The sequence below is a fragment of the Tiliqua scincoides genome, chromosome 7 (assembly GCF_035046505.1).
Source record: "Tiliqua scincoides isolate rTilSci1 chromosome 7, rTilSci1.hap2, whole genome shotgun sequence".
NCBI lineage: Eukaryota > Metazoa > Chordata > Lepidosauria > Squamata > Scincidae > Tiliqua > Tiliqua scincoides.
In genome coordinates this window covers 24,947,814-24,972,165 of record NC_089827.1, presented here as the reverse complement: position 1 = coordinate 24,972,165, position 24,352 = coordinate 24,947,814, and the positions used below count along the sequence as shown (strand labels likewise).

At 40.8% G+C, this 24,352-nt stretch overlaps 1 protein-coding gene and 1 long non-coding RNA gene across 2 annotated transcripts in view; one reads left to right on the top strand and one right to left on the bottom strand.

Annotated features, from left to right (window-relative positions):
- The window catches only part of LOC136657079 (uncharacterized), a 95,111-nt gene that overhangs the window by 51,815 nt on the left and 18,944 nt on the right, over positions 1–24,352 (bottom strand). The window contains exon 2 of the long non-coding RNA XR_010794734.1: positions 4,826–4,913. This is a non-coding gene — a long non-coding RNA (uncharacterized lncRNA). The remainder of the gene's footprint in view (positions 1–4,825; positions 4,914–24,352) is intronic.
- PTPN12 (protein tyrosine phosphatase non-receptor type 12) overlaps positions 1–24,352 on the top strand; it is a 90,486-nt gene that overhangs the window by 54,416 nt on the left and 11,718 nt on the right. Inside the window, exons 4-12 of the mRNA XM_066633681.1 lie at positions 1,069–1,164; positions 2,930–2,968; positions 4,013–4,084; positions 7,199–7,258; positions 9,769–9,911; positions 12,167–12,233; positions 12,543–12,620; positions 12,748–12,846; positions 22,791–22,876. Of these exons, the coding sequence (XP_066489778.1) occupies positions 1,069–1,164; positions 2,930–2,968; positions 4,013–4,084; positions 7,199–7,258; positions 9,769–9,911; positions 12,167–12,233; positions 12,543–12,620; positions 12,748–12,846; positions 22,791–22,876 (740 nt within the window). The remainder of the gene's footprint in view (positions 1–1,068; positions 1,165–2,929; positions 2,969–4,012; positions 4,085–7,198; positions 7,259–9,768; positions 9,912–12,166; positions 12,234–12,542; positions 12,621–12,747; positions 12,847–22,790; positions 22,877–24,352) is intronic.

The window sequence follows — 24,352 nt, the reverse complement described above, 5'->3', positions numbered from 1 at the left end:
TTTGCATATTGGGACACTGTCAGTGTCTGTAGGTTTGACTTGATTGCGTGAGAACAGAATATTGTTTTTCAATTATGTGTGTTGTGTGGTTGTAATGAGATGTATTATAGTCCTGTACCTCAATGATTTTTTTTGTACTAGTGCAGTGGTTTTTTTAGTTCATTCAAAGTACACTTGAACTGAGCACTTACGGTACCTTGGTCTTTGAATAGCACTGGAAGTTACCACTTCTAACTACTTGGGAAAATTAATTTATTAATCAACCTTTGGGATTAGACTCCAAATAAATCAGTTTATAAGCTAAAGGTGTATTTGGTAATGTTGCCTATTTTTAAAAAATAAAACAATAGTATAAAACAATAGTATAACAATATAACAATTGTGGTCTGTAGTTCCCCAGTGTTAACTTTCTGTCCATGGTACCCATGCATCCTTTCTGTACTTAAAACATTTCCTGGAAGGTATGAGCAAAAATCAACTCTGAGATTGTCACTGCTAAATCAACATAAAAGTGTTACTGTAGTTTGGTTCTCAGGGAGCAGGAGCCTGCTAAATAAACCAAAATTTTTCTTTTACCCCATCTCTCTTTGAGTTCTAAAGGATTCCTGTAGCCTTTGAGTCAAATTCCCAATTAGAAAAAATGGTTAAGGCATTTGAACAATTTGTTTCCTTAATGTAGGAAGAAGTGACGAAATGAAGTGATACAGGTTAGATAGAATTTACTTAAAGGGATGGTTCTTAATCTACTTAAAGGGATGGTTAAGAATGCTTAATAACTGCTTCCCAAGTGACTTTAAAATCACCAGTGTGACTTTGAAATTTACTGATTAGTATGAAATAAAGTTGGGTTTTCCCTTTTGAAGTATACGGTTCTTTAAGCTTAATCAGTTTTTGAATGGAGCAGTATTCTTCCATTATGATGATCTTGGTTTGAAAAGATTCACATGCTGACTCTATAACTGCATCTGTAGTAGTCTTGGAATTGTCATATCTAAAATGACAGTTTGTGTTATAAATGTGGTCATAGTCTCATGATCAGTCTGTTACATTTGTATGTTGACATTTTAGGGCGTACATGGACCAAAAGCGTATGTTGCTACCCAGGGACCATTAGCAAATACAGTAATAGATTTCTGGAGGATGATTTGGGAGTACAATGTTGCAGTAAGTATCTTACCTTGGGACTAATTGCATTGTGTTGATGTGATTATTTTTGTGTAGACACTTCACAGCTAATGAACTTCCTGAGTAGCTTCTACAGTTTCCTCCAGAGCAAGAAACTCAGTGATCGTATATGTACTGACTACCCCCACAGACTCTTTTTTAAGAAAGATGTTAGTGGCACACTTGGAACTTGTCACATGATACTGCTATTATCCAGATATCCAAAATGAAGCATTGCTTCATTGAAAAATAATGATCTTCCAAGAATACAGTACTCTCAGCCCACTTCTTAAAATGGTGTGTGTGCACACACACACACCTCTGTGTTCCATGAGCACTGTATTGTCTCTATGTCTTGATACTGCAAGCTGTTGGTACATCAGGTGCTGAAGATTCGCAGACATGTTGCTCCAAGATTTACCTTCTGTGTTAGTGTATGTTTCTCCAGCAAAAGAGTCTGGAAGGGGTTGAGATGGGGAAGAGCCAGCACTACTCCTGCTGTTAAAAACCACAAACAAGGAGCAATTCAGAATTGCAATTCAGAATTGTAGATTCTGGCTTCACTTCCGCCAGCTTCTCATACTGTTAACCTGTACAGAAGCTTCTGCATTTATGAACTCATCAGGTTCCAGAGGTCTGTTTCTAAGTCATTTTGTTCATAAGTACAAAAGTGCCCCCATCTTTGTTGCTGTGACTGGCAATTGCTCTACTGATGCACTACTGATGTTTAATTCTGGTCATCAGATTCACTGGGGGGTACTGTCAGTTTTACATGGTTACCAGATTCTTTCTGGACACTGTCAGTGTTGTCAGTTTCACACTTAATGTTGTCTGTTTACTGGAGAAGCCCTCTCATTTCCAACCTTGAGAACTTTGGAGAGAAACTGATAGCTTCCAAGTAAGTCTTAGTTTTGCTGTGGAGCTGCACAAAATGCTACTGAGTGGCTTTTGTTCTTGGCGGCATTGGTTGCAACCGAATGTTAGAGCTTAAAATGTTTGTAAATTAGGCGTTCATTAGTAGGAGATCTTCTATGCAAATAACCCAGCAGAAAGTCCCATCCTTAAAGCGATGACAATCTACTGTCATGTCATGCATACTTGAAATTGCATGATTCTTAAAATACTGGAGTTTTAGCTTACTGATTGATAATCTTTGAGCCTAAAGTGCAGGTAATTGGTCTGCACACTAAAGGTTGACTAACAGGAAGCATGAGTTCCTGCTTCCTGTTAGCCTCTGTAGCATGCAGGCTAGCTGCCTGTACTTTCCACTCTATAGTTCAGACAGAGTGTTAAACGAGAACACTTGTGTTGCAAGTGCTTCTGCTTTACAACTTAAGTAATTTAATGGGTGTGTAGTTTTTTAAATTTATAAAGCATTCCCCCATATCAGGTTTCTGGAATCCATGGGGAGGGGAGCATGAACACACCCCTGTGGATACCAGTGCACACCTGTATAGGATTACAACCTAGGAACATTTTAGTTATACAACAAACACCATATGGTTTGAATCCTAACTTCTTTGAACTGAATTCTGCTTAAGGAATGGAAATTTATTGCCTCTATCTTCCTGCACCCATCTCATGGTGCAGCCACACCATGTTTAGGACTAAAAATGTAGAATGTGAGAGATGCAATTATGTATTAAATCCTAGGCTGTTGACTTCAGTAGTGGCGAATCAACATATCTGAGAGTATTTTTGTGTAGAGATTTAATAGAATAAGCATTCCTGAAACTTTGTACAGTTACATTTCTTTTTTTTATAGATTATTGTAATGGCTTGTCGAGAATTTGAAATGGGAAGGGTATGTATGAATAGCATTGGCTTGTTTATGGTCTTTGCCAAATATTCCATAGGTGGTATAATAGATAAACCTAGTCTTTCTTGTCCTATATTTATTTTGTAAAGAAAATATCTGTACAGCCCCCTCCCTTAAGGTATTTCTGTGGGTATCTCAAAATGTTCCATATTATGTTTTAAAATCATTTAATAAAAATGTACATACAGTTTTCAACACAATGATAGTGGAATTTATTGGTATTGCTTTACATAAACTTGCAAGTTTTCTTGCACCAGATGTAGGGCCCAATCCTGAACTGGGCCAGTGCCGATGCTGGTGTTGCAAACGTACCGTAAGGCATGCCTGCAACACCTTGTGCTGATTCAATGCCAGTACTGGCCAGATGCCACCAAGTGCTAAGAACTCCGGGCAGTGGTGGGGGGAGGGCGGGATGGGAGGTAGAGGGGACTGGCAGAGCTCTGCTCCAATGAATCCTGAACTCTTTAAGTCTGCACTGTTTAGGTTTAAGTCTGCACTGGTAAAATAGCCTACACAGACTTGAGAAGCCTCATTGCAGGGCTTGGGGCTTTCCCCTAAAAGTCCCCTTCCCCCAAGGAGACTTCTGGTGACCATGGTGCTGCAGTTTAAACTTATTGTAAACTTTCAGTTTACTTAAATGACTTGATTTTGTTGCAGGGGAGGTGTTAAAATTTTCCTGCTTGATGATGTCACTTCTGCCCATGACATCACTTTGAGGTTAAAGACATCACTTCTGGTGGGTCCTGACAGATTGTCATTCTAAAAAGTGGGTCCTGGTGCTAAAAGGTTTGAGAACCATTGCTGTAGAGCATGCATGGTCCTAAAAAGATCTTGCATAGAAACCCACAAAGTAAATGAAGAAGGTTTTTGGAGGCAAACTATTATCACAGGGTTTGCAAGGATTAGGAAGACTGGCCGTGCCCAGTTCAAATCTAACCCTATATATGTAATTTATTCATGTAATATATTTACTTATAGATGTGTGTGTTGATTCTAAAACTTTTTTAAAAAAATGTTTCTTGGTAACAGAAAAAATGTGAACGTTACTGGCCTCTGTATGGGGAAGAAGGCATTTCTTTTGGACCATTTCATATTTCTTGTGTAAGTATTTAATGAATACATCAAATATGCTTGCTGTATTACAAATTCCTATAGTATTGAGTTAAATGTAAAAGGTAGTAAAATGAAAATAGCTTGAGCTATTTCTTTCCAACATTGCATATATACAACAGGGAACAAATGTGTACACCTGTGGGCTAGGCAGAAATGGGTTAGTTCTTTATGATTTAGATTGCAGAAGTCTGATACAGAAATGACTAGTAAGCCTTGCTTTGTCCAGTGCTCTTTTAAGTAAGGCCTATATCTATAGATATATAGATATCCAGCTTCTCTGGGACCGAAGGGTTGCTGGAGGAGATACTCTCTGGATATAACATCTCTGTTGTGGTGCCTATCAGCTTTACTGGGGATGCTGTCAGTGCTCTTTGTTTCACTGGTGATACTGTTAGAATGCCGACAGTCTCCCTGTAGAACTTTTTCGGAATTCTCCTGAGCTGCTGCAAACTAGAAGCTGGGGCTGGTGCTCCCACTGAGCCACTTAATTGAGCTTTCTGGATCATTGTACCAGAAATAGGAACTTTCACTGTATTATCCTAATTTTAAACAGTTCTCTGCCAATGGCTTATGATCTAACAAAATAAGGCATAAGGAAGAGAGCAGAATAAATTTAAAAGGTGCAGTAATCATAGATTGGCACTACTGTAAGGTGCAAAGCACCTTAACCATTCACATGAGTCCTGTTAATAAATGGCTCTGACGAAAAGATTGTAATGTAATGCTTACTGTACTGTTTGCTGTGATGTGTTGCACTGCAGGAAGTATCTTCTGGATTTTTGTGCTTTGTTGAGAGGTTCTTCAGTTCCTTCCAGTGCTATGATTGAAAGTGGAAATGAGTACAATTGGCATCTTAACTCAGGCTTTACTTGCATGAATTCAATTACATGTGCTTGGCAAACAACCAGAAAAACAATAATGTAAATTGTGCAGGTCCTTCTATTTACTAAATACTTGCCCCAGAAAAAGTCTAAGATCTGAGAATGAAGCTCCTTAATTTGGCCTCAGTTCCCATCTGCCTTTTATAATTTTTAAGAGGTTCTTTTTAAAGAGTACTTATTTTTCTGCTGTAAGGGATTTTCTAGGTGATTTGAGTATATGTGATTTTGGCTTTAGGCGTTGTCTCTGGATTGTAATGCTTGTGCAAGATATGGGCTGACTGTACTTCTGTAAGGTGCCTGTACAATATCTACTTTCTGGAAATGTTTTGCAAGTAGCTGCAGCTTTTTGGTGGTTGCACATAATCCATATTTAGTACCTAAAGCACAGGTCTGTGAATTTGAGGGTCAGAAAATCCTCTCAAAATTTATGGTGGTTTTATATGAATTTGGGACACTGATTCAAAAAATGGCATCAGTTTTGCCCTATCGCATCTAGTTTCAGAGGTGTGGCATACACTCAGTGAATGGTTCAAGTAGCTTCATCATGAGGAAGCCTCTGCCATGGCTGCTTAACTAATGAGGCTATGTTGTATCTCCAAAACTAGATGTGATAGGGCAAAACTGATGCCATTTTTGGAATTAGCACCCCAAATATACCCAGGAATAGCAAAACGTGTGTTGGCCTGTGTAATTGATAGTGTGCCCATGGAAGCTATTTCAGTGCCATTCTAATATACATCTGAGGACAGCAGTACATCAGCCTGTTCTCTGTTTTGAGTGTTAGACTATAGAAGAATACATGGAGAGCAGTCTCCACTTGTATAATAATTTTAACCTCCTCAATAATAAAAAGACAGTTTAATTTGACATCTGTGTAGGCTGTTGTACTTAGTGAGCCATTGTCTGCCTCATCTTATTATCTAGCTTGTTTCTTCTGAAAATGGTAGATTGAACCAACTGATGTAGGTAAATATAAATGCAGAAATTAGATGGTCAGGGTAAACAGATGTTATGTAAAGGGTTTTTTAAATATTGCGGAATAATTGATCACACCAGCAGTTCTCTCCTTGGGAAGCCAAACAATTTATAATTAAGCAAGCATGCAATGAATGATTTGAGGAACCAACTCACTACTTTGCAGAACATTATCATTAGACAATTAGAGGAAAACGGTTATATTGGTAGCAATATGCTTTCAGTGCTTTAACACTTTCAGATTAAGTGGTAGGAGCTTTGTAACTACAGTGGGCCGTCAGTATCTGCAGGAGATCCATTCCAGGACCCCCTGTTGATACCGATGTCTACAGACACTGGGGTCTGTGAAAGCCCTTAAAGGGCCTCCCAGACACAATCAGAATTGCCTTCTGATCATGTCTGGGAGGTCAGGTGAGGCCCTCCAGCATCGTTGGCACCTGTGCTGAGTCAAACCTGTGAATAAGGAGGGCCCACTGTACTTCCTTTGGATCTTATTGTGGATTTTAGAAAGATGAGGTCACACAGCTGTACAGAAGCTTCAGAGTGTGAGGAATTTTAAGAAAGTCATAGCATAAAATGAAATACAAAAAACTAGGGGGAAAAACAGAAGTTAAGTGCACCTCTGTAGGAAGAGATTATTTGAAGGAATGATATAATTTTGTTATAGAATATAGAAGAGTCTGAGTTGGAGCCAAAGGTGCACTTCTGCATGTGAGCATATCCTCACGTATGCGTTCTTTTAGACTTTACACAAAAGTATTGCATGAGAAGCAAAAGATGTTCTGCATATGCAAGAGCTTTTGCAACTTGCGCAATTTTAAGTGTGAGAATTCTTATAGAACCTATGTGTTGTGGCACTGTCTTGAACGTTGTCAAATTCCTGTACAAGCATTCATGCAAATGAAGCAATTGCGGTTATCTTGCTTCCATTCATAGTTGCTGGATCTATTCTATTATTCTCAGGAATCTGAAACTAGCCTTAGAGCCTAATTATAGGTGAGGTCCACACTAGCTAGGAAGTAGAATAGATGTGTTTGCTATATCTTTTCTACTCTAAACCTTAAAGTTAGCATACGTGGCCAATTTCACTTGGTTTTTTTCAGACAAATCCAAATTCATGTTCTGTATGAATAAATGAAATGTTTGTGAACTTGGCCACTTAAGATTGTACTTGACTAAAATATAGCACTTTCTATACTAAACTAGAATTTGCACTCTATTCACAAATATATATATTTTATTTTAGGAAGCTGAACAAGCGAGAACAGATTACTATATTAGAACTCTGCTATTTGAATTTCAAAATGTAAGTAAATAAAAAAATCTCTGCAGTCATACAAAACATGGTAGAATTGTGTTAGTGATTTCTCCTGTGAACCAAATTCTTTTGCCCATTTTTGACAGCATGTTAATAGAGTACAGGAATGGCATTCCATTTGGGATAACTGACAGCAATATATTCTTCAATTCATGAAAATAGTTGCCTTGGAATATTTCAGAACGGATAACAGTGGTTCGAATTAGCACATTTTTTTGTCCTTTGACACCTACCCAACCACCCCTCCTTTCCTTAGTGCTTTTAGCCCCATACTATTCCTTTTCAAGTTGGGAATGGCCATGTGCTAACTATTTTCTGTCTCTGGAAAGAATATAGCAAGACTGTTTCAATTGCCAGTCTGTAGAAGGCTGGGATTGACAGCTGGGCATACAAACTTTTCGGAAAAGGAAGACCCAAGCTATATTGTCTGGCACATCAAAGACATAGTAAAAATTTGGACAGCTATAGCTTTGTGGCAGCATGCTGGAATAACAGCTGTAATGGCAATGTGGGCATAATATATTGGCAGACCAGCAAGCAAGATGTAGGGCAGGCACTCATTGCATAAGTATTGCAAGGCTAGGATAATATTTATAGCAGTCGACCCAGCAGCAGGTTAAGAAAGAAAAAGAAATTGATTGAGGATGTTCATTTCCAATTCTTTGCGTGCCATCTGGTTTCTGCAGACTAATCCTGAATTTCACATGGCACTCTCCCCCCCCCTTGCTAATTAGCATGATTTAAGTACTGCTTGCTGTATGATAGGGCACTCTATTGTCCTTTTAGACTGACTTTTAATTTTTCAGCTTTTAAAAAACTGAGTTGTACTTTGGGCATCTGGGCTAAACTTAAACGTTTGTTAACAGGGTTTCATTTCCTTTATTTTGGAAGCAAGTTTTTAGCTTTCCCCCCCGATTAAAGCTATGATGCTTAGGAAACTGAATTCAACTGTAAATTCATGTTTATAAGAAATAGTCACATTCCAGGTATTTCTGATGTTATTGATCTGCAATACATTATGATTCTTTTGTTTTTCACCATTGTCTCTAAAATATCCTGCATAAAAGTCTAGGCTGGAAAATATCACCTGGAGCATTTTGTAAAAAACTAAAGGGTTGCGTATATGTCCCCCGTTAGATTAATATCTGTAAGACATTGGTCCACTGTGGGCCAAATCCTATCCAATTTTCCAGTGCTGATGCAGCCCTCAGTAAGGGAGCAAATGTCACTGGATCAATGATGGAAAAGTTGGATAGGATTGAAACTTTGCTGTTTCAGTGGCATTATGAGTCATCTTCATCTTGCTGTTGATATTCCTTTTTGTTATTTAGTTGGGTATAGAGTTGACACATTTACACACTGGTAGCGAAAAATATAATTTAATGCAGGGGTCTCCAAACTACTGCCTGGGGTCCATATCTGGCCTGCCACAAGATTTTATCCAGACTGCAGCAACTTGTTTTTTTTGTCAGAGCATTTGCCAATGTTTAACATTTTTACTTACTATAGGTGTGCCCCCTTATCCGTCCCCCCCCATGGATATGAGGGGATGCCTACACCCACCCTCTGAAGGTGACAGTTGCTCCAAGGGGAAGTCCAGACGGCTTCCCCGGGTCTCCTAATGACTAATTAGGCATTAAAAACATTACTTCTGTTCTTTAAGTTAAACCAGAAGTGATTTCTGCTGCCTCTGCTGGTCTTAGAGGACTTGCCGGGGGTGAGGGGAGCTCTGCTCTGCTTCCCTCACCCTTGGGGGAGTGTGCGCGTTGGGGGGGGGCTCCTGTGGACCCAATCTGTGCGAGTAAGTGCATCCGCAGATATGGTGGCCTCTCTGTATATATCATTTCTCTTTAAGCACAGCATTATTTCTTTGTACTTGTCAGTTTCTCTTTTGTTTTCGAATCAAAATTCTTCTTACAAATAAGATCCAAGTAAAACTTATACATAAACTGTCATTTAAATTTGTGTCACCTCAACGTGGTGAAGGGGTAGCAACGTGGACAGGGACTCATCCCTTGAAGCGGCTAACAACATAAATGGCCACACAGTTCAGTATTGCACCAGCTTGCTAGTGTGTGAACGGGCGGCTTCTGGATAACCCCAGAGAGGCACTCCAGGAGTAACCAGGCCACCCAAACCTGCTCAAACACTCACAAGTAAGAAAATTTATGTAATTTAAATTTAATTCATTTAAAAATTGATGTTGTTCAGCCCGCGAAAATGTGTAAAATATACGATGTGGGCTCATACCGAAAAGTTTGGAGACCCCTGCTCTAAGGTTTTAACAATTGCATGAACGATGATCGACTTTAGACCTGTTTCAGACCTGCTGTCAGTTGTGTGTTTGATTGTAGTGATTTTGTTTTTCAAAATGTTTTTCAACTTCAATGGTATTTCATACACAACATAAAGGCAAGGTAACAATGAGTAACTTGTCAAAAATGCTGATTAAAAAAAATGAAATTCTCAAGTGTGCAATATTGCTTCTTCTCCTTTAGGAAACGCGTAGAGTATATCAGTTTCATTATGTGAATTGGCCTGATCATGATGTTCCTTCGTCTTTTGATTCTATTCTGGACATGATCAGCTTAATGAGAGAATACCAGGAGCATGAAGATGTTCCTATTTGTATACACTGCAGGTACAAATTTAAATTTTTTGTTATTTTAGCAACTCGAAGGGAGGGGTTTCAAAAGTACATATGTGTTTTGCTGTATCTTCACTTGGCAGTTGATGTTCTTTTGTGCTTATGTTTGCATATATAACTTTACCTGTGCATATGCTGTCAGCTGGTGTGTAAAATACAATTCAGAGTCCTAAACACAGATCTTGCTTTTACAAAGAATTGATGGTAGAGCAGCAGAATCCTTCCAGGTATATTTAACATAAAAGTGCAAGCACGGAGAATTTATGACTTGTGCATCATGTTCATACTATAAATACTGTTTCCTGTATGATATTAAGGAACACATATTGGTATACATTGAATTCACGTGTCATGCTTATTGTTGTGATAATTGTTGTGGGCATGAGGTCTGGTCTAGGGGGTAGAGCCTCCATTAGCCCAAAGATAACATCAGAAGGTTGCCAGTTCGAGGACACCGGCAGCTCCCTGAACGGCTGAGAATGGCGAGACCTTGAAGCAGCTGACAAGCCCAGCTGAGTGATTCCACCTGCTCTTGGTGTGTGCAAGAAGCGTCTTGGCTGCCCTCCATGTGAGAGATGGAGCTGCTTGTCAGCCTGCGTGGGAGAACTGGAGGCCAGAAGTGAGACCAAACAAGGAAGATCCATTCTGAAATGTTGGTTCTTGAAAGAGAGAATCTCTATGTTTGTAAAAATCCCCTGGTGGGATTTAGAAATGCCTGCCTATGTAAACTGCCTTGAATAAAGTCAGAGGAGTAATCTGATGACCAGAAAGGCGGTATATAAATAACTAGTTGTTGTTGTTGTTTGTTGTTATTATTATATCCATGCTATCAGTTTTTCATGTAATTTGTCACAAAGTGTTCTGCTTGAATCTCGAGTCAGGTGTAAATGCGGGGAGCTCATTAAAGAGGTACAAAATAGCCTTTTGGCCAGGACAGAAGTCTCATGCTATTCACCTTGCAAGTCATTCTCCTGTTCGTCCTCTACTATCAGAGCATCTTTTCTACAATGACAGAAATACTTGAATCTGTGTATCAATTTCCCGAAGACAGCTTGCTAGTTAGTTGTAGCAGAGCCAAGTCTATTTTTGAATACTTTCCCCACCTCCACTCTTAACTATGCACTTTGCCAAGAGTTGGGGGTGCAGTTGTGCAAATCTTCAGCATATTAGAAGAAAATTGAATCTGCCAGTTTGGGAGGAGAAATGGGCATGCAAATTGCAAGGCACAAGCTAATGCCGTGAGCATAACTTTATTGCGATGTAAAGAAAAATGCTACTTAGATACTTGTAGAAGTTGAAGCTGAGTGATGTATAACCATGAAAAAGGTTGCTATCTACCTCAACCCTGGTATGGTAAGATGGAAATTGAAACAAAAAAAATTCTGCCTGTGTGTGATTTTAGTCTTACCATTGCTGGAAAAGTTCCAGCTGAGCTCCCCCCCCCCATCCTGTTCTTCAGGCAGTGTATAGTATAAGGTATACCTCTTCTTCAACGTCCTGTCTCCTCCCCTGCCTGCCCATGTGAACTGCTTTATGAATGTATTTATAGCACCCTTTCCAAAACTACATTTCCCACAGTTGTTGTCCCCTGCCCCCTTCCAGGAATAGTGAAATCAGGCATGAAACGGGTCTGTTGGTTAAATATCTGTCAAGTCAGCAAACTGGAAATTATTCTTTAGTATGATAATAGGCAACATATACCTATTTATTAAACAGGAACATGTTTACCCAAGAACTTCTTCTATTGAGTAATCATAGTAATTGCTTAAATGTCAACTGTAAAATAACTTCTAGAAAAACGTTTTTCAACCTTTGTCTCCTGATGTACCACTTCTTATGGTCTAATTATCTTAAGTACCACTGGAAGTAACTGGCAATATCAGTCAGTTACTTCCTGGTTGGAAGGTCAGATGCAACATTACAAACACTAAGAGGATTAGGGTGAGTGGGTGAGCTTTTTCAAGTGTGTGAAAATTGCATGCTGGAGCTCTGCCCACTGAACTGAGCCTCCTAGAACTGTAGCATCCTGCAGCATCGTGTTGCGGTCTTGCTATTGGGCAGTGGATATCCTCTGGGAGCCACATGTACCACTGGACAGCATCTCAAAGTACCACCAGTGGTACGTGTATTACTGTTTTACAAATGCTGTTCTAGAGAGAATCACTACTTGTTATCAAAAAATTCACTATCTACTGAAATGAAGTTTTTAATATACTTTTCATAACTGTATTAATCTTTTTCCCCTATAGTGCAGGGTGTGGAAGAACAGGAGCCATCTGTGCCATAGATTACACATGGAATCTGTTGAAAGCTGGGGTAAGGAGGATTTATAGCTGCAAAACTAGGTCATCTTATGCCAGTGATTAAAGTAGAGTTTTCTTGGGGAATAATGGAGTACATGTGCAAAACTGATAATAATTTAAGAACGAATTCTGTGTTAGGCAGTATTTTTTCACAATTACTTTTCTTTATAGTTTTGATGAAACTTTTGTTCAGGTTCACTGTTTGAAGTAGATGAGTTTCTTACATCTGCACATAATCAAAATTGAAGTGTATTGTAGCTTTTCAGATAGAATTTGAAAACAAATACTTCTGGAGAAAACCTTTCCCCCCTCTCTGTTCCAGAAAATACCTGAGGAGTTCAATGTGTTTAGTTTAATACAAGAAATGAGAACACAAAGGCATTCTGCAGTACAAACTAAGGTAATATTGCCTTGAGCACATATCTGCACTTATATGACTATTGTTCTTGTGGTGAAATAGTCTTTCTTGAAAAACAATGTATCTGGATGTTAATCTTTCTTTATTCTTACCTTTATTTTACACATAGGAGCAGTATGAACTTGTTCATCGAGCCATAGCACAATTGTTTGAAAAGCAACTAAAAAAGTATGAAAGTTGTGCAAACTGGGAAATTGCAGATGGACTGGTATGTGTGGGTCGTCTCTTTAATTTAAAATTACTGCATTTCTCTTGAGCTGAATTCATGTTCTGTTGGACTTTTTTTTTTGTAGTGTTGAAGTGTTACATATATGCTTGTTTGCATGAGTATGCTGACATTTGGGCTCTATTTCTCAGTGGGATTAACTGATTACTATAGACTTTGGTTCAGGATAACCTTTTGAAGGTTTTTGAAGCAAAAAACCAACAACCCTGGCTTTTGAAAACTGGGGAGTCAATCTGCCACAGTGCATTAATACATAATTCAACCTTCCATGTCTCTCTTTCTCCTCCAGACATAAACACATAGCCCAGATATTGATATTTATGTGGCAGTTTTGTCAGGATTGTGGCATGTTGGCATCCTTCAGTCTCTGTGGTATTGCGCTCTGAATGGTGGTTCTGGAACAGCACCTAGTGTGGCTGAAAAGGCTGATTCAGGAGTGACAATTGGGATTGTGGCATATAGAGGAGAATATGTAACCCCTCCCTGTATGCAGCAGTCCTGATCACCGCTCCCTTGCCATACTCTTCACCTTTTTTTGGAGGGGGGCGGGTGGAGAAGTAGGGTTAAATTATGCATATAGCATAATGCGGTGCTTCCCAAACTCAGCCGGCTGGCAACTCCCCTCTGCAGCACTGGAATCCGGAAATGAAGGGCAATGATGTGTCTTGTATCACACAAGGAGGGGTTACCAGTCACTCTCTTCCATGTTGTGAGGCCAATAAGGAGCCTAAAACTAGTGGTAAGGATGTACAAAGCTGAGCAGAGCAGGTAGGAGAGCTTTTTCAATCATGTGGTTTTCACACACAGCAGCTGTGCCTTCCATGCTGTGCCTCCTTATTGCTATTTTTAGACTTGCACAGTAGTGTCACTGTTCAGTGGGGGGCCTTATGATGTGCCAGGACCCCAGCATGTTGTGACACACATTGGGAACCTCTGGCATAATGGTTGGTTTGGTCTGTAGATAATGGTATTGGCTGCTATTGTTAGATTTTTGCAACCTCATACAGGTGTTATCGACTGGTTTATCTAGACATCAAGTCCTTCCCAAGGACCTGGGATGCCTGGCCCTTATGCTGGCTGCATTCTCTTATGTCATGATAAATCTTACCTGAAGGGTTCCTGACTTAGTACATCTGTTTTTTGAGCACCATAAGAGGATGCAGAGGTAGGGGAGGCAAAAAACCCTGGTGTATGTGCATGTTTAGGAAATGTCCTTTGGGTCTTGTTCAATGGCAACTACTGTGATGTGAAACAGTTTTGTCACCTGACAAAATGTTTTTGGATTTTAGCTTGACTAGTGGCAGATGACACTTCTAGCATTTAGACTGCATTCTTTGGCTCTTTTCAATAGATTTGTTCTGAAGTTGATTTTTCAGTTAAGTAATGTATACAGGTGAGTGTCACTTTAAGTGACACTGTCGTTTAATGATGTCAACTGTTTAAAGCCTCCTTAACTGAGGGGAGCTGTGCTCTGCTAGCCACCAGAAGCTTGTCTGAGCCCTGTAGAGGCTGTGTGCATCTGCCCACGGTCTCTGTGGGGTTCAGAATGGCTTATTCAGCCCCCAAAAGCCACTACTCTTGGTTTCCAGAGGGAAACCGGAAGTGACGTTTTCATGCCTTATAAGGCATTCTGAGGCCTGGGGAAGTACTCCAGGGGCTTTCCCCCGAGCCTCAGAATGCCTTATAGTAGTTGTTTCCACTTGAATTTTGGGATCACAAGTGGGTATGTGTGGGAGCAGGGCCTGGAGTGGGGGGGGGTGTCCCGAAGGCATGCAGAAACTGGAAGGGCACTCCAATCTGCAAATGGAGTGATTTTTAGCATTGGGGGGGCATGTGGGGAGGGCTGCAGGCCTCCTGGACCCCCCCCAAGTCCAGCAGGACCCCCCCCCAGGTAAGGGGATAACCCTTGGGTTCCCGCAGTGCTGCGATGGCTGCAGTGCTATTGGGTCACACATTACTGGGCCAGTTCCCTTAAGGGGGAATGGCCCAATTTTGGTTCCCAATGGTGGGTCATGACCCACCACTTTGGGAACCACTGCTTTACAGGGCATACAAACAACACTTCCATTTCTCTCCAGAAACCTGAAGTAGTGGTTTTTGGACTGGCCATTCTGAGTCCACTAAAGCTGTGGACAAATGCACATGGCTTCAGCAGAGCTCAGAAAAGCTTCTGGAGGCACAAGGAGCACAGCAAACCTTGCTCTGGAGACTTGGGTTGTGAGGGACAGGGATCAGCGACGGACTGTCATATATGTAGTCTGTTGCTGATCAGAATGTTGCTAAGCAACGTTCACCTGTGTTGCCAGAAACTAACCTTAGTATAGTGTAGTTTGAAGGTTTGGAATGGATAATTCTTAGCTCTTTGGGGCTTGCCTTTGGTTTGCACTTAAGTATTCAGCTGATAGAAATAAAGCTGAATACTTTTGTAAGGGAGGTTATTTTGAAGCCCATTCTTTGCTGAAACCAAGAAGCGGTTCTTGATAAGGTTTGGTAGTCCAGATAAGATTGAACCAGAGTCATACCCAAATAACAAAGAAGTGTTCTGGCCCAAGTGTAGTTGACTACATTCTTATCTATTCTGTCTTACTGGTGTTTCCTCAATGTTGTAAGACACATTTCATTTTTAGACAGCAGTTAGACTGTTTGACAATAAATGTATTGCGCAACATGCATTTTAAGAGTGAAGATTAATCAAAATGTAAAAGACAGGCTAATCCAAGCAAAGTAACCCCAGACAAAGTATTTTCTCTTGGCTTATAGTTACCACATTAAAGGAGTTCGTAAAGGCTTCTGAGAATCTCCACCTTGGGAGGTGGACTCTGGTTTCCTCCTGGAAAACAGAATCTTCTTGTGTCATCAGTGTGCTGATTCCACACTGAGGGCAGCAGATACAGCTTCATTCTAAAACCTTCAATCCTTTCACCCAATTTCACAATGAATTGCAGAGAACATGGGAACTGTTCCAACACAACACGCAGGCAAATAATGCTGCATTTTTTTTAAAGGATCCTGCTTTCTTTTGCTGCTTTGACAGAAGCTCAGTCATAGTAGGAGAGAGCTTGATTTCTCACAGCAGTTTCCTGGATCCTTTTTTCCATAAGTTTCATTTTGGTTCATAAAGGTATAATCAGCTTTAGAAAGCTACTGGATCAGGCTCTAGTCTAGCGGGTGGACTCTAGTGACTAGTGGTTCTAGTGGGTGGACCTTTGCATTGCCTTTTCCTAAATATAACTACTGAAGTACAAGAGAATAACATTTTGTGTAGGCAAATGGACAATAAGTTGACTGAAGACAATCTGATTTAGAAAGGCAAGTAGTTCTCTTCAAGACCACCATCTGTTCCCCACAGTGGATGAGTGCATTGTTACAAAATCCACTATAAATGCTTTGGTTTTTTATTGCCAGATGGTAATGTCTTAATCCACATGTTCAGTGGCCATAATATTTGGTTCATTAATTGGATACGTGATGTGGAATGGATTAGGCTGCCCCTTGATACTGTAATGTAGGGCTTCTCAAACTGGGGCATTGTGATGCCCCAGCCTGAGGACCCTGGACTCTTTTTCCGTAAGGGGAGGGGGAGGCAGCAACGCAATCCCCAGGATCATGTTGCTAAGGGGGCTGCAGGGACTGGAATTTACTTACCAGTCCCTGCAGTAGCCCCACGGGACTCTGCAGGGCTCCCCAGCCTTCACAAAGTGAAAGCAGATTGTTCACGCTCCATTTCTGGTTTTGTGGGGGTGGGGTGCAATCACTCCATTGTTTTGTAAAGCTTGGTGAGTCCTGCAGAGGGTTGCGCAGGGCTTCCCACACCCCCAGGAGGCTGCAGCAGGGTCTGGTAAGTAAATGCCAGTCCCTGCAGCCCCCTTAGCAATGCGATCCTGGTGATTGCATCGCTGCCTTCTTCCTGCCCCGCTGCCTTCCCCTCTCCCATGCAGGCACTTACTGTAGTGAACATAACTGATGTTAACATGGGAGCATAGGTACGTCTTTCTCCTTGAATAGTTAAAGGTAGTTCAGTTTCTGTAATGGGAAAAAGGAAGCATTTAAGGCAATATGCTGCACTAGGTGGGCTTATGTAGCGTGTTTGGCTTGCTCAGATCATGGCTTTTAATCTTACTAATGCTTTAAGCTCCTGGCCTTGCTTTGCTGGATCTCTAGCACACTGCCCTTCACTCTATTTCCCTGAACTCTTCTACTTTCTACACACAAGCTTATCAGCTATTGGCTTCCTCCTGTCAGTACCTCAAAGTCTCAAATTGCTGTCTTCAGACATTTTTGTTATATATAAAAAATGCTTCTCAAAAACAAATTACTTGAGCAACCTCTTATCTCATTATAGATTGCATTATGTTAACCTCTCCAAATATTCTTAAATTACCTTTGTGGTCATGGAGTAAGAGGACAGGTTGTTTCATGGATTGCTAACTGGTTAAAGAGCAAGAAGCAGAGGGGGGCAATAAATAGGCAGTTCTCAGTGAAGGACAGATTTTTGCCCAAGAATTTGTCAGTGCTGGTGCAGTTCAGTTTGTTCATAAATTATCTGGAGTTTAGGGTTGAGCAATTAGGTGACCAAGTTTACAGAAGATGTTGAACTATTCAAGGTGGTAAACCAAAGCGCCTTATTAAATGTTCCAAAAGGATCTTGCCTGAATGGGTAACCAAATGCAAATGTGGTTCAACATAAACAAATATAAAGTGATGAATGTTGGGATTAAAAAAAACCTCAATCACATATACCTGAGGTATTCGATCTGTGCATCCCGCCTCCTTAGGGAGGCACGGCTAGCCAGGCATCGCCAGGCATCTCGGGGAGAGGGGCTGGGCTGCTGTGCTGCCTGCTGACTTGCTGCTCTTCTGCAGCTGTGAACGAGGTGGGGGGCAGCATGAGGCTGGGAGGGCTGTGAAACATGCTGGGGGGAGGTGGGAGAGAAGGCTGGCTGGGCAGGCAGAGGTGCAGCATCTCATCATGGAGCTGTCTCCGTGTGCAGCCTTGCCCCAAGGACTACATTTTCCAGTGTGCCCCTCGCCCTGGGCATCCTGGGATTGGTCAAGGCTGAAGGAGAGAAGTTAGGAGGTGCTGCATCTCATCAGCACAGGGGCACTCCTGGCAGGCTTCAGAGTGGAAGGGAAGAGTAAGTTCTCCACTTGGGGAGCCCAGTCTGCTCTTAGTGTCCAAATGCTCCAGCCTGCATTCCTCCGTCTTGCCTGGGGGGAACAGGGGTGGCATCTGCATGTTGGGTGTATGTGTGTGAGCAGCCCTTATCTACTTTGGGGTGAGTTGTAATCTTCCTGGGTGTGGCTGCAATCCTTTCCACACTTTCGTGGGAGTAAGCCCCATTGACTCAAATGGGGCTTACTTCTGATTAGACCTACATAGGCTTGGGGTCTGTGTCAGCTTAACCCAGGATCTTCACCTTTCTCTTTTTCCTCCCCTTCCAAAAAAAGAGAAAAAAGCCACTCTTGATGGCTTTGTCTCTAAAAATTGATTAAAAATTAAAATCCCCATTCCTTTTAATCCATTCCCCTTTTTCCTCCTGCCTCCTTTGGGGGGGGGGGGTACTCTGTTGGCTGCTATTGTAAGACAAAAGGCACAATCCTAGCTAGGTCTACTCAGAAGTAAGTCCTATTGTGTTCAGTGGGACTTACTCCCAGGAAAGTGGGGTTAGGATTCCAGCCAAACAGTCTCTAGGTCTGTTTGCATCAGTTTGCAATTAGCAGATATACACAAAACAGTCTTCCCCTCCCCCAGCAAATTTATCACTTCCCCCCTCCCTTTCCAAAGCCCACCAGGTGTGCTGCTAACAAACTGAGGGCACAATCCTAACAAGGTCTACTCAGAAGTAAGTCCTATTTTATTCAATAGAACTTACTGTCAGGTAAGTGTGGTTAGGATTGCAGCCTCAGAGTGCTGGCAGCCTTGTTTCTAGTGTATAATTAGAACACCTTCACCCCCATTTTGGGGGTAACTGAGGTGAGGGGTTGTAATGGGAAACCGTGGCCAATGGCTACAAGGATCAGGGGAGGTGCGAGCTGGAAAACTTCGAGAACCACTGACATATTCTGATGAGAGCCGAGCTGTTGGTGATGAACCAAGAAAGATCTTGGAGTGATGGTGGATAGCTCCAGTGAAAACACTGAATAATGCTTGGCTTAAAAAATGCTTTCCAGATACAACATTGAATGACATGTTACAAACTCTAGAAAAACGTGTAGAATTTGATACTAGAAGGATTATATCTGGAAAATTATCCAAAGGGTGTGGTAGTAACACTATATAGGACTGCAACTGAGATTGAGGGGCTACTTCAAATAACTTTTTAGAATTGACAGTAAACTTTTATGTATTCCATTTTTATTTAAGAAAGTTGGGCTACAATTCTATACATGCTTACTTCTAACAAGGCATGCGTAGGATTATACTGTTAGAAGAACTTCCACAAAGATATTAGGGACCATAACTAATCAAATTGTTTCATTGAATCCATTGGCAATAGAGGGGGTGGAAATTTGGTTCCTATTATCAGCAGCCCACTTACAACATGCCACTGTTACCCTCTAGGTTTTTACTGAGTTTGGACTGATTGGAACACTCATTTATGCATATTTATAGTTTAAAGGTAGATTCTCCCTTTCGATCAAAGTACAACTTGCTGGAGGGCTGTTCTTCAGGGGTCAAGCTATGTGAGTGAAATGATCAGTAGGCTGGGGCAGCTACCTTCTAAGGAAAGGTTACAATGTTTGGGGTTTTGTCTAGTAAGAAGTAGCCTGGGGGGAGTCATGATTGAGACACATAAAATTAGGCATGGATTTGGCAGAGTGAATAGAGGAAAGTGATTTTCCCTCTTACAACACTAGAACAAGGGGTCATTCTCTAAAATTGCTGATGAGCAAGTTGGAACAGACAGAAATTTCTTTACTTAGCATGTAATTTGTAAAACTCCATGCCACAGGATATTATGGTGGCACCTGGCTTAGATATCTCTAAAAGGGGATAGGACAAATTTATTGAGGGAAAGTCCATCACAAGTTCCAGCCATGGTGTCTATATACAACCTGCAGTGGTCCCCTCTTGGGAGCAACCATACAGTGGCTTGAAACATTACATTTCCCTCTCCTTACCATCAGTAGCAATAGTAGGTGTCTGTGGCATTTTCCATGGGAGAGCAGACAGTCCCTGTACTTTACTGTTGCAAAAGGAAGACATGGTTAGATCACACAGGCCATACCAAAGGCACGTTGACAATCCCTTTTATTTTATTAATTAATTAATTAATTAATTACAGGTACAGGTAAGGAAATAGGTTTAACTTAGGGTGGGTACAACACAGGTTACACATAAGGTTTGGCCCCAGATTCCAACATACATCATTCAGTTAACAAAAAAACAGAACAAAACACAATAATTATCAGTACAAAGGCTATCATGTTTATCAATATAAAAAATTGACTTTTACGAAACACTCAATCTTGTCTAACTAAATTTGCCTACCCAATCGCAAAAAAACTTCCAATATTTTCTTACTCTATCTAAATCGCTCTTTCATTCTTTCTGTTAAGACTTCCATTTCTGCTACTTCATAAATTTTGTCTATTATATTTTCTCTAGATGGCAAATCTATAGATTTCCATTTTCGCGCAAACAGTATTCTTGCCGCTGTAACAATATATACAATAAGGTGTTTCGTTGACAATCCTGAAGGGACAGTAGCAGTTGGGGAGTGGGATTGAGACATGAAACTGAGATGCAGGATCAATGAGTAGTGGCATGAAATTCCCCCCTCTCACTTGTTTCTCCATGTGGAGTGCTTTGGCCTTGCTTTTCCTGTTGGGGTGGTGAGGCGAGGTTCCAGTTAGGCATTTGTGTGTGAAGTCCTGGGCATATCTCTGCAATCGGAATTCTGAGAAGGTAAGTGTTAACCAAAATACCTTGTCAGCGTGTGTGGTGACCACATACACTCTATGCCAAGTGCCCTTTCACCAAAGTTCCCATTGCAAAAGCTTCCTCTTTCTTCTCTCTAAATGTGAGCAACAGGAGGCCAGAGAGGTGTAGCTCCATGGTGTGCATCTTATCTGAGCTGTAGTCTTCCTAGCAGGGGCTTAAGTATTGGGGCTGGTGTGCTATGATTGGTTGTGCCATGTAGTCTGTGTTGTATGCTTCATCATAGGAAAGTGAGTGGGATGGTGGTGTGGCAGGAAGTGAAATTTTTGAATATATTTTCCTTCCCCATGGTTCCCTTTGAGTTTATTCCTTCCCATACCAGCTCTATTGTTAGTATTATGTAATTCCAGCACTGGTGTGTCTTTGCTTGAAGGAGGATTAGGATATGGCATGCACTGATCCCTCTTCAGTCATCTCACATTATGCCCCACAATAGTTTGGCCTCTCTGCTGGCAGAGTCATGCCAGCATTCAAGTTGTGGGCACAGTGGTAGGTAAGAGTTAATGGAGCATTTGTTGGTGAGAAGACGCTGCCCTGGCATCCATAGATATACACCACAGTAGACTCCACTCAGACTGGCATATCTTGAGAATAGAACTGGAAATTTTTTTTTTGTCATTTTATGGGTAATATTCTGTAAAATGCTATGATCCTGTGGCAGGGAAGCCACAAAATAATATTAAGAATATTTATATAGAGATTTGCAACAAAAAGTTCACAAAGTGCTTTACATAGCAAAATAAATGGTTCCCTGTTCTGAAAGTACTCAGCCTAAAAAAGATGTAGAAGACATACTACCGAACAGCCAATGGGAAAAAGAGGGCCAATTAATGGGGGGGAGGAGACATGGGGACAGTAGCTCTTTTCCTTCTAAATATGAAGACCACCATTTTAGAAAGTACCTCTGCTCAGTTAGAGGTTATATATATTTATAATAGATAAATATTATACCAAACATGTATAGGATTGTGCTGTCAAAATATTCTACTGAAAGTTAACTTGAGAGTTCCATTATGTTCAGTGGGCTTGCTCCCTAGTAAGTGTGTTGAGAATTTCAGCCTTAGTAGAAAAAATTTAGAGAATAGATTTGATTTTGTGCTTTTAAAATTTAAATTGTTGACTTGAGTAAATTTTATTAGCTTAAATATCTTCACTACTTAGATTGGATTGTTCTGGCCCCTTTTGTCCTCCATGTTTGGACAGTGTGGCCTAAGCAGAGATGTTCCAATTTATACTTGCTCGTGAAGATCACCAGTAAAGGCCAAAGGTTAATGGTAGAGTATATGTTTGCATTCACAAAGTCTTGGTTTCAGCCCTTGATTATCTCCATATAAGACTGGGAAAGATCCAAGCATGAAACACTTGTTGTGAAAGTGTGAAAGAAAGTTGTGAAAGAAAGTTGTTGTCTATTAGTGTGGACAGTACTAAGCTAAATGAGCCAGTGGTCTTGCTCAGTATAAACCACCTTTATATGTTATAGATATTGTTTAGTTGAGTACAGTGAGATACTTAATTATAGTCAAGAAATGAAGATTGTCTCAATACTTTCATCAAGTGGTGGTTGAGCACAGATCCTTTCCCTACAGGATTGATAACTTTTCATTAGAAGTGTAGATAATTGGAGTGTTAAGCACCCATGTTATGAAAGAGTGCCCCTACGGACTTCACCCTAGAAATTGAAAATATCAGTCAATAGTTCAGGATAAAAGTGTGTTGCAGCTTTTTATCTTGGATTTCTGCATGCTAGAAAGAAAGATCCTACTTAAACTGAAATGAGTAATCTATAATTAGGTATTTTAACTGCTTTCAAGGTTATGGAATAATAAGCATAAGCTCAAGCTCAAGTTCGTATCTTGTGTGAAAAGACTTTAGCTTTCTTTTTTTCAGTTTCATTCTGTTTCTAGAACATCAGTTTTTGGCTGTGTTTACAGTGGATATGGTCTTATCTTTGAATAAACACTTTGGGATTTAATCTCCTTGGCAGAATGAAGTGAGCACAGAGAACACTGTCAGCTCTGGAAACCTCGAGAAACAGGATTCTCCTCCACCAAAGCCACCTCGAACTCGCAGGTATTTTTGAACTATCTCTGACCAGTATGTAATTTGAATAACATAATTCTAAGAACAAGATCTGTTAGTATATTGGTATACAAAACATTTTAAAATCTTGTCAGCATTTTAAGAGGATAGTAATTAGCTATCAGATGCTTACAAATGCATGCACTGAGTTTGTGGACACTTTCTTGATAGAAGGTTATGATTTTCTAATACCCATAAGACTTTTTCAAAAATATTTTCAGAATGTAGTAAGCCTGCTGTATGTACGTAGCCTCTTGAAAATGTGGTCAAATGGAAGCAGATTTCTTTCACTATTGGTGGACCTGCAGCAAAACACAACAGTTCTGGAAGCAGATGATGATGATCTTCAGAAATTCTGAATGTTAAACTCATTCTAAATCTGGCGTCGTCTTAGTTCAGAGGTTCCCAAACTAAGGTGTTGTGATGCCCCAGTCAGAAACCTCTGTCATTGCCCCCCTTAAAGGGCAGCTCAAAAGCGATGGCAGCAATATGATTGACATTATCATGTCTCTGCAGGAAATAAAAGGGCTTTTTAATACTTACCTGGGGGTCACTATGGCTCTCCGGAGGGTTAGGAGCCTGTGATCCCCCCTGCAGTCCTCCCCACCCCTCCAAACTCCTGTAAATGGGGAGGGGAGCAGTTTTGTTTCAAAAACCGGAAGTGGTTTTTTGCTATTTACAGGAGTTTGGAGGTGCAAGGAGGGCTGCAGTGGGGGTTGCAGGCTTCTTAATAGATCTGTCAGGGAAGAGGTTTAGTAGCCAGGCTGTTTGTGTAATGTCCAGTTAGCATTCACACATCACTTTCCGCTCTCCACTGTGTCAGAAAGGTGAAGGAGCTTTTGGGAGTTGTAGTCCTTGTGAGGCTGCTGTTATAGAAGTACTGTACTCCTCACAAATTTCCATGAATGTTGACGTTTCAGTTCATTTGGTGAATCTCATTAATGAATGGGAGCTATCTCCAGTTCAGTCAGTCATATAGCCAAACCTTGGAGCCCCATTCAAATACTCATATTATGCCTTATAGCAGTGTTTCTCAAACTGTGGGTCGGGGCCCACTAGGTGGGTCATGAGCCAATTTCAGGTGGGTCCCCATTCATTTCAATATTCTATTTTTAATATACTAGACTTGATGCTTCCATGGTATGTGTCTGCATTTAGGGAAATGTTACAGAACTATACTTTTAACAAGCTATTATGTATATTCTTTTAACAGTGATAGTAAATGGTACTGACTCCTGGGTAAGTGTGGGTAGGATTGCAGCCTAGGATTGTTAAAATTTTCCTGCTTGATGATGTCACTTCTGGTCATGACATCACTTCCGATGATGGAACTGTGGCCTCACTGTGTCTCGGAAGACCTCCCGGAGACCTCTTAACAGGCACTTCCAGTTTGCTGGCAGTGCCCCCGCCCTGCAGATTTGATTCTGTGGAAATTGGTATCTACGGATCCCCCGCAGATACCACAGG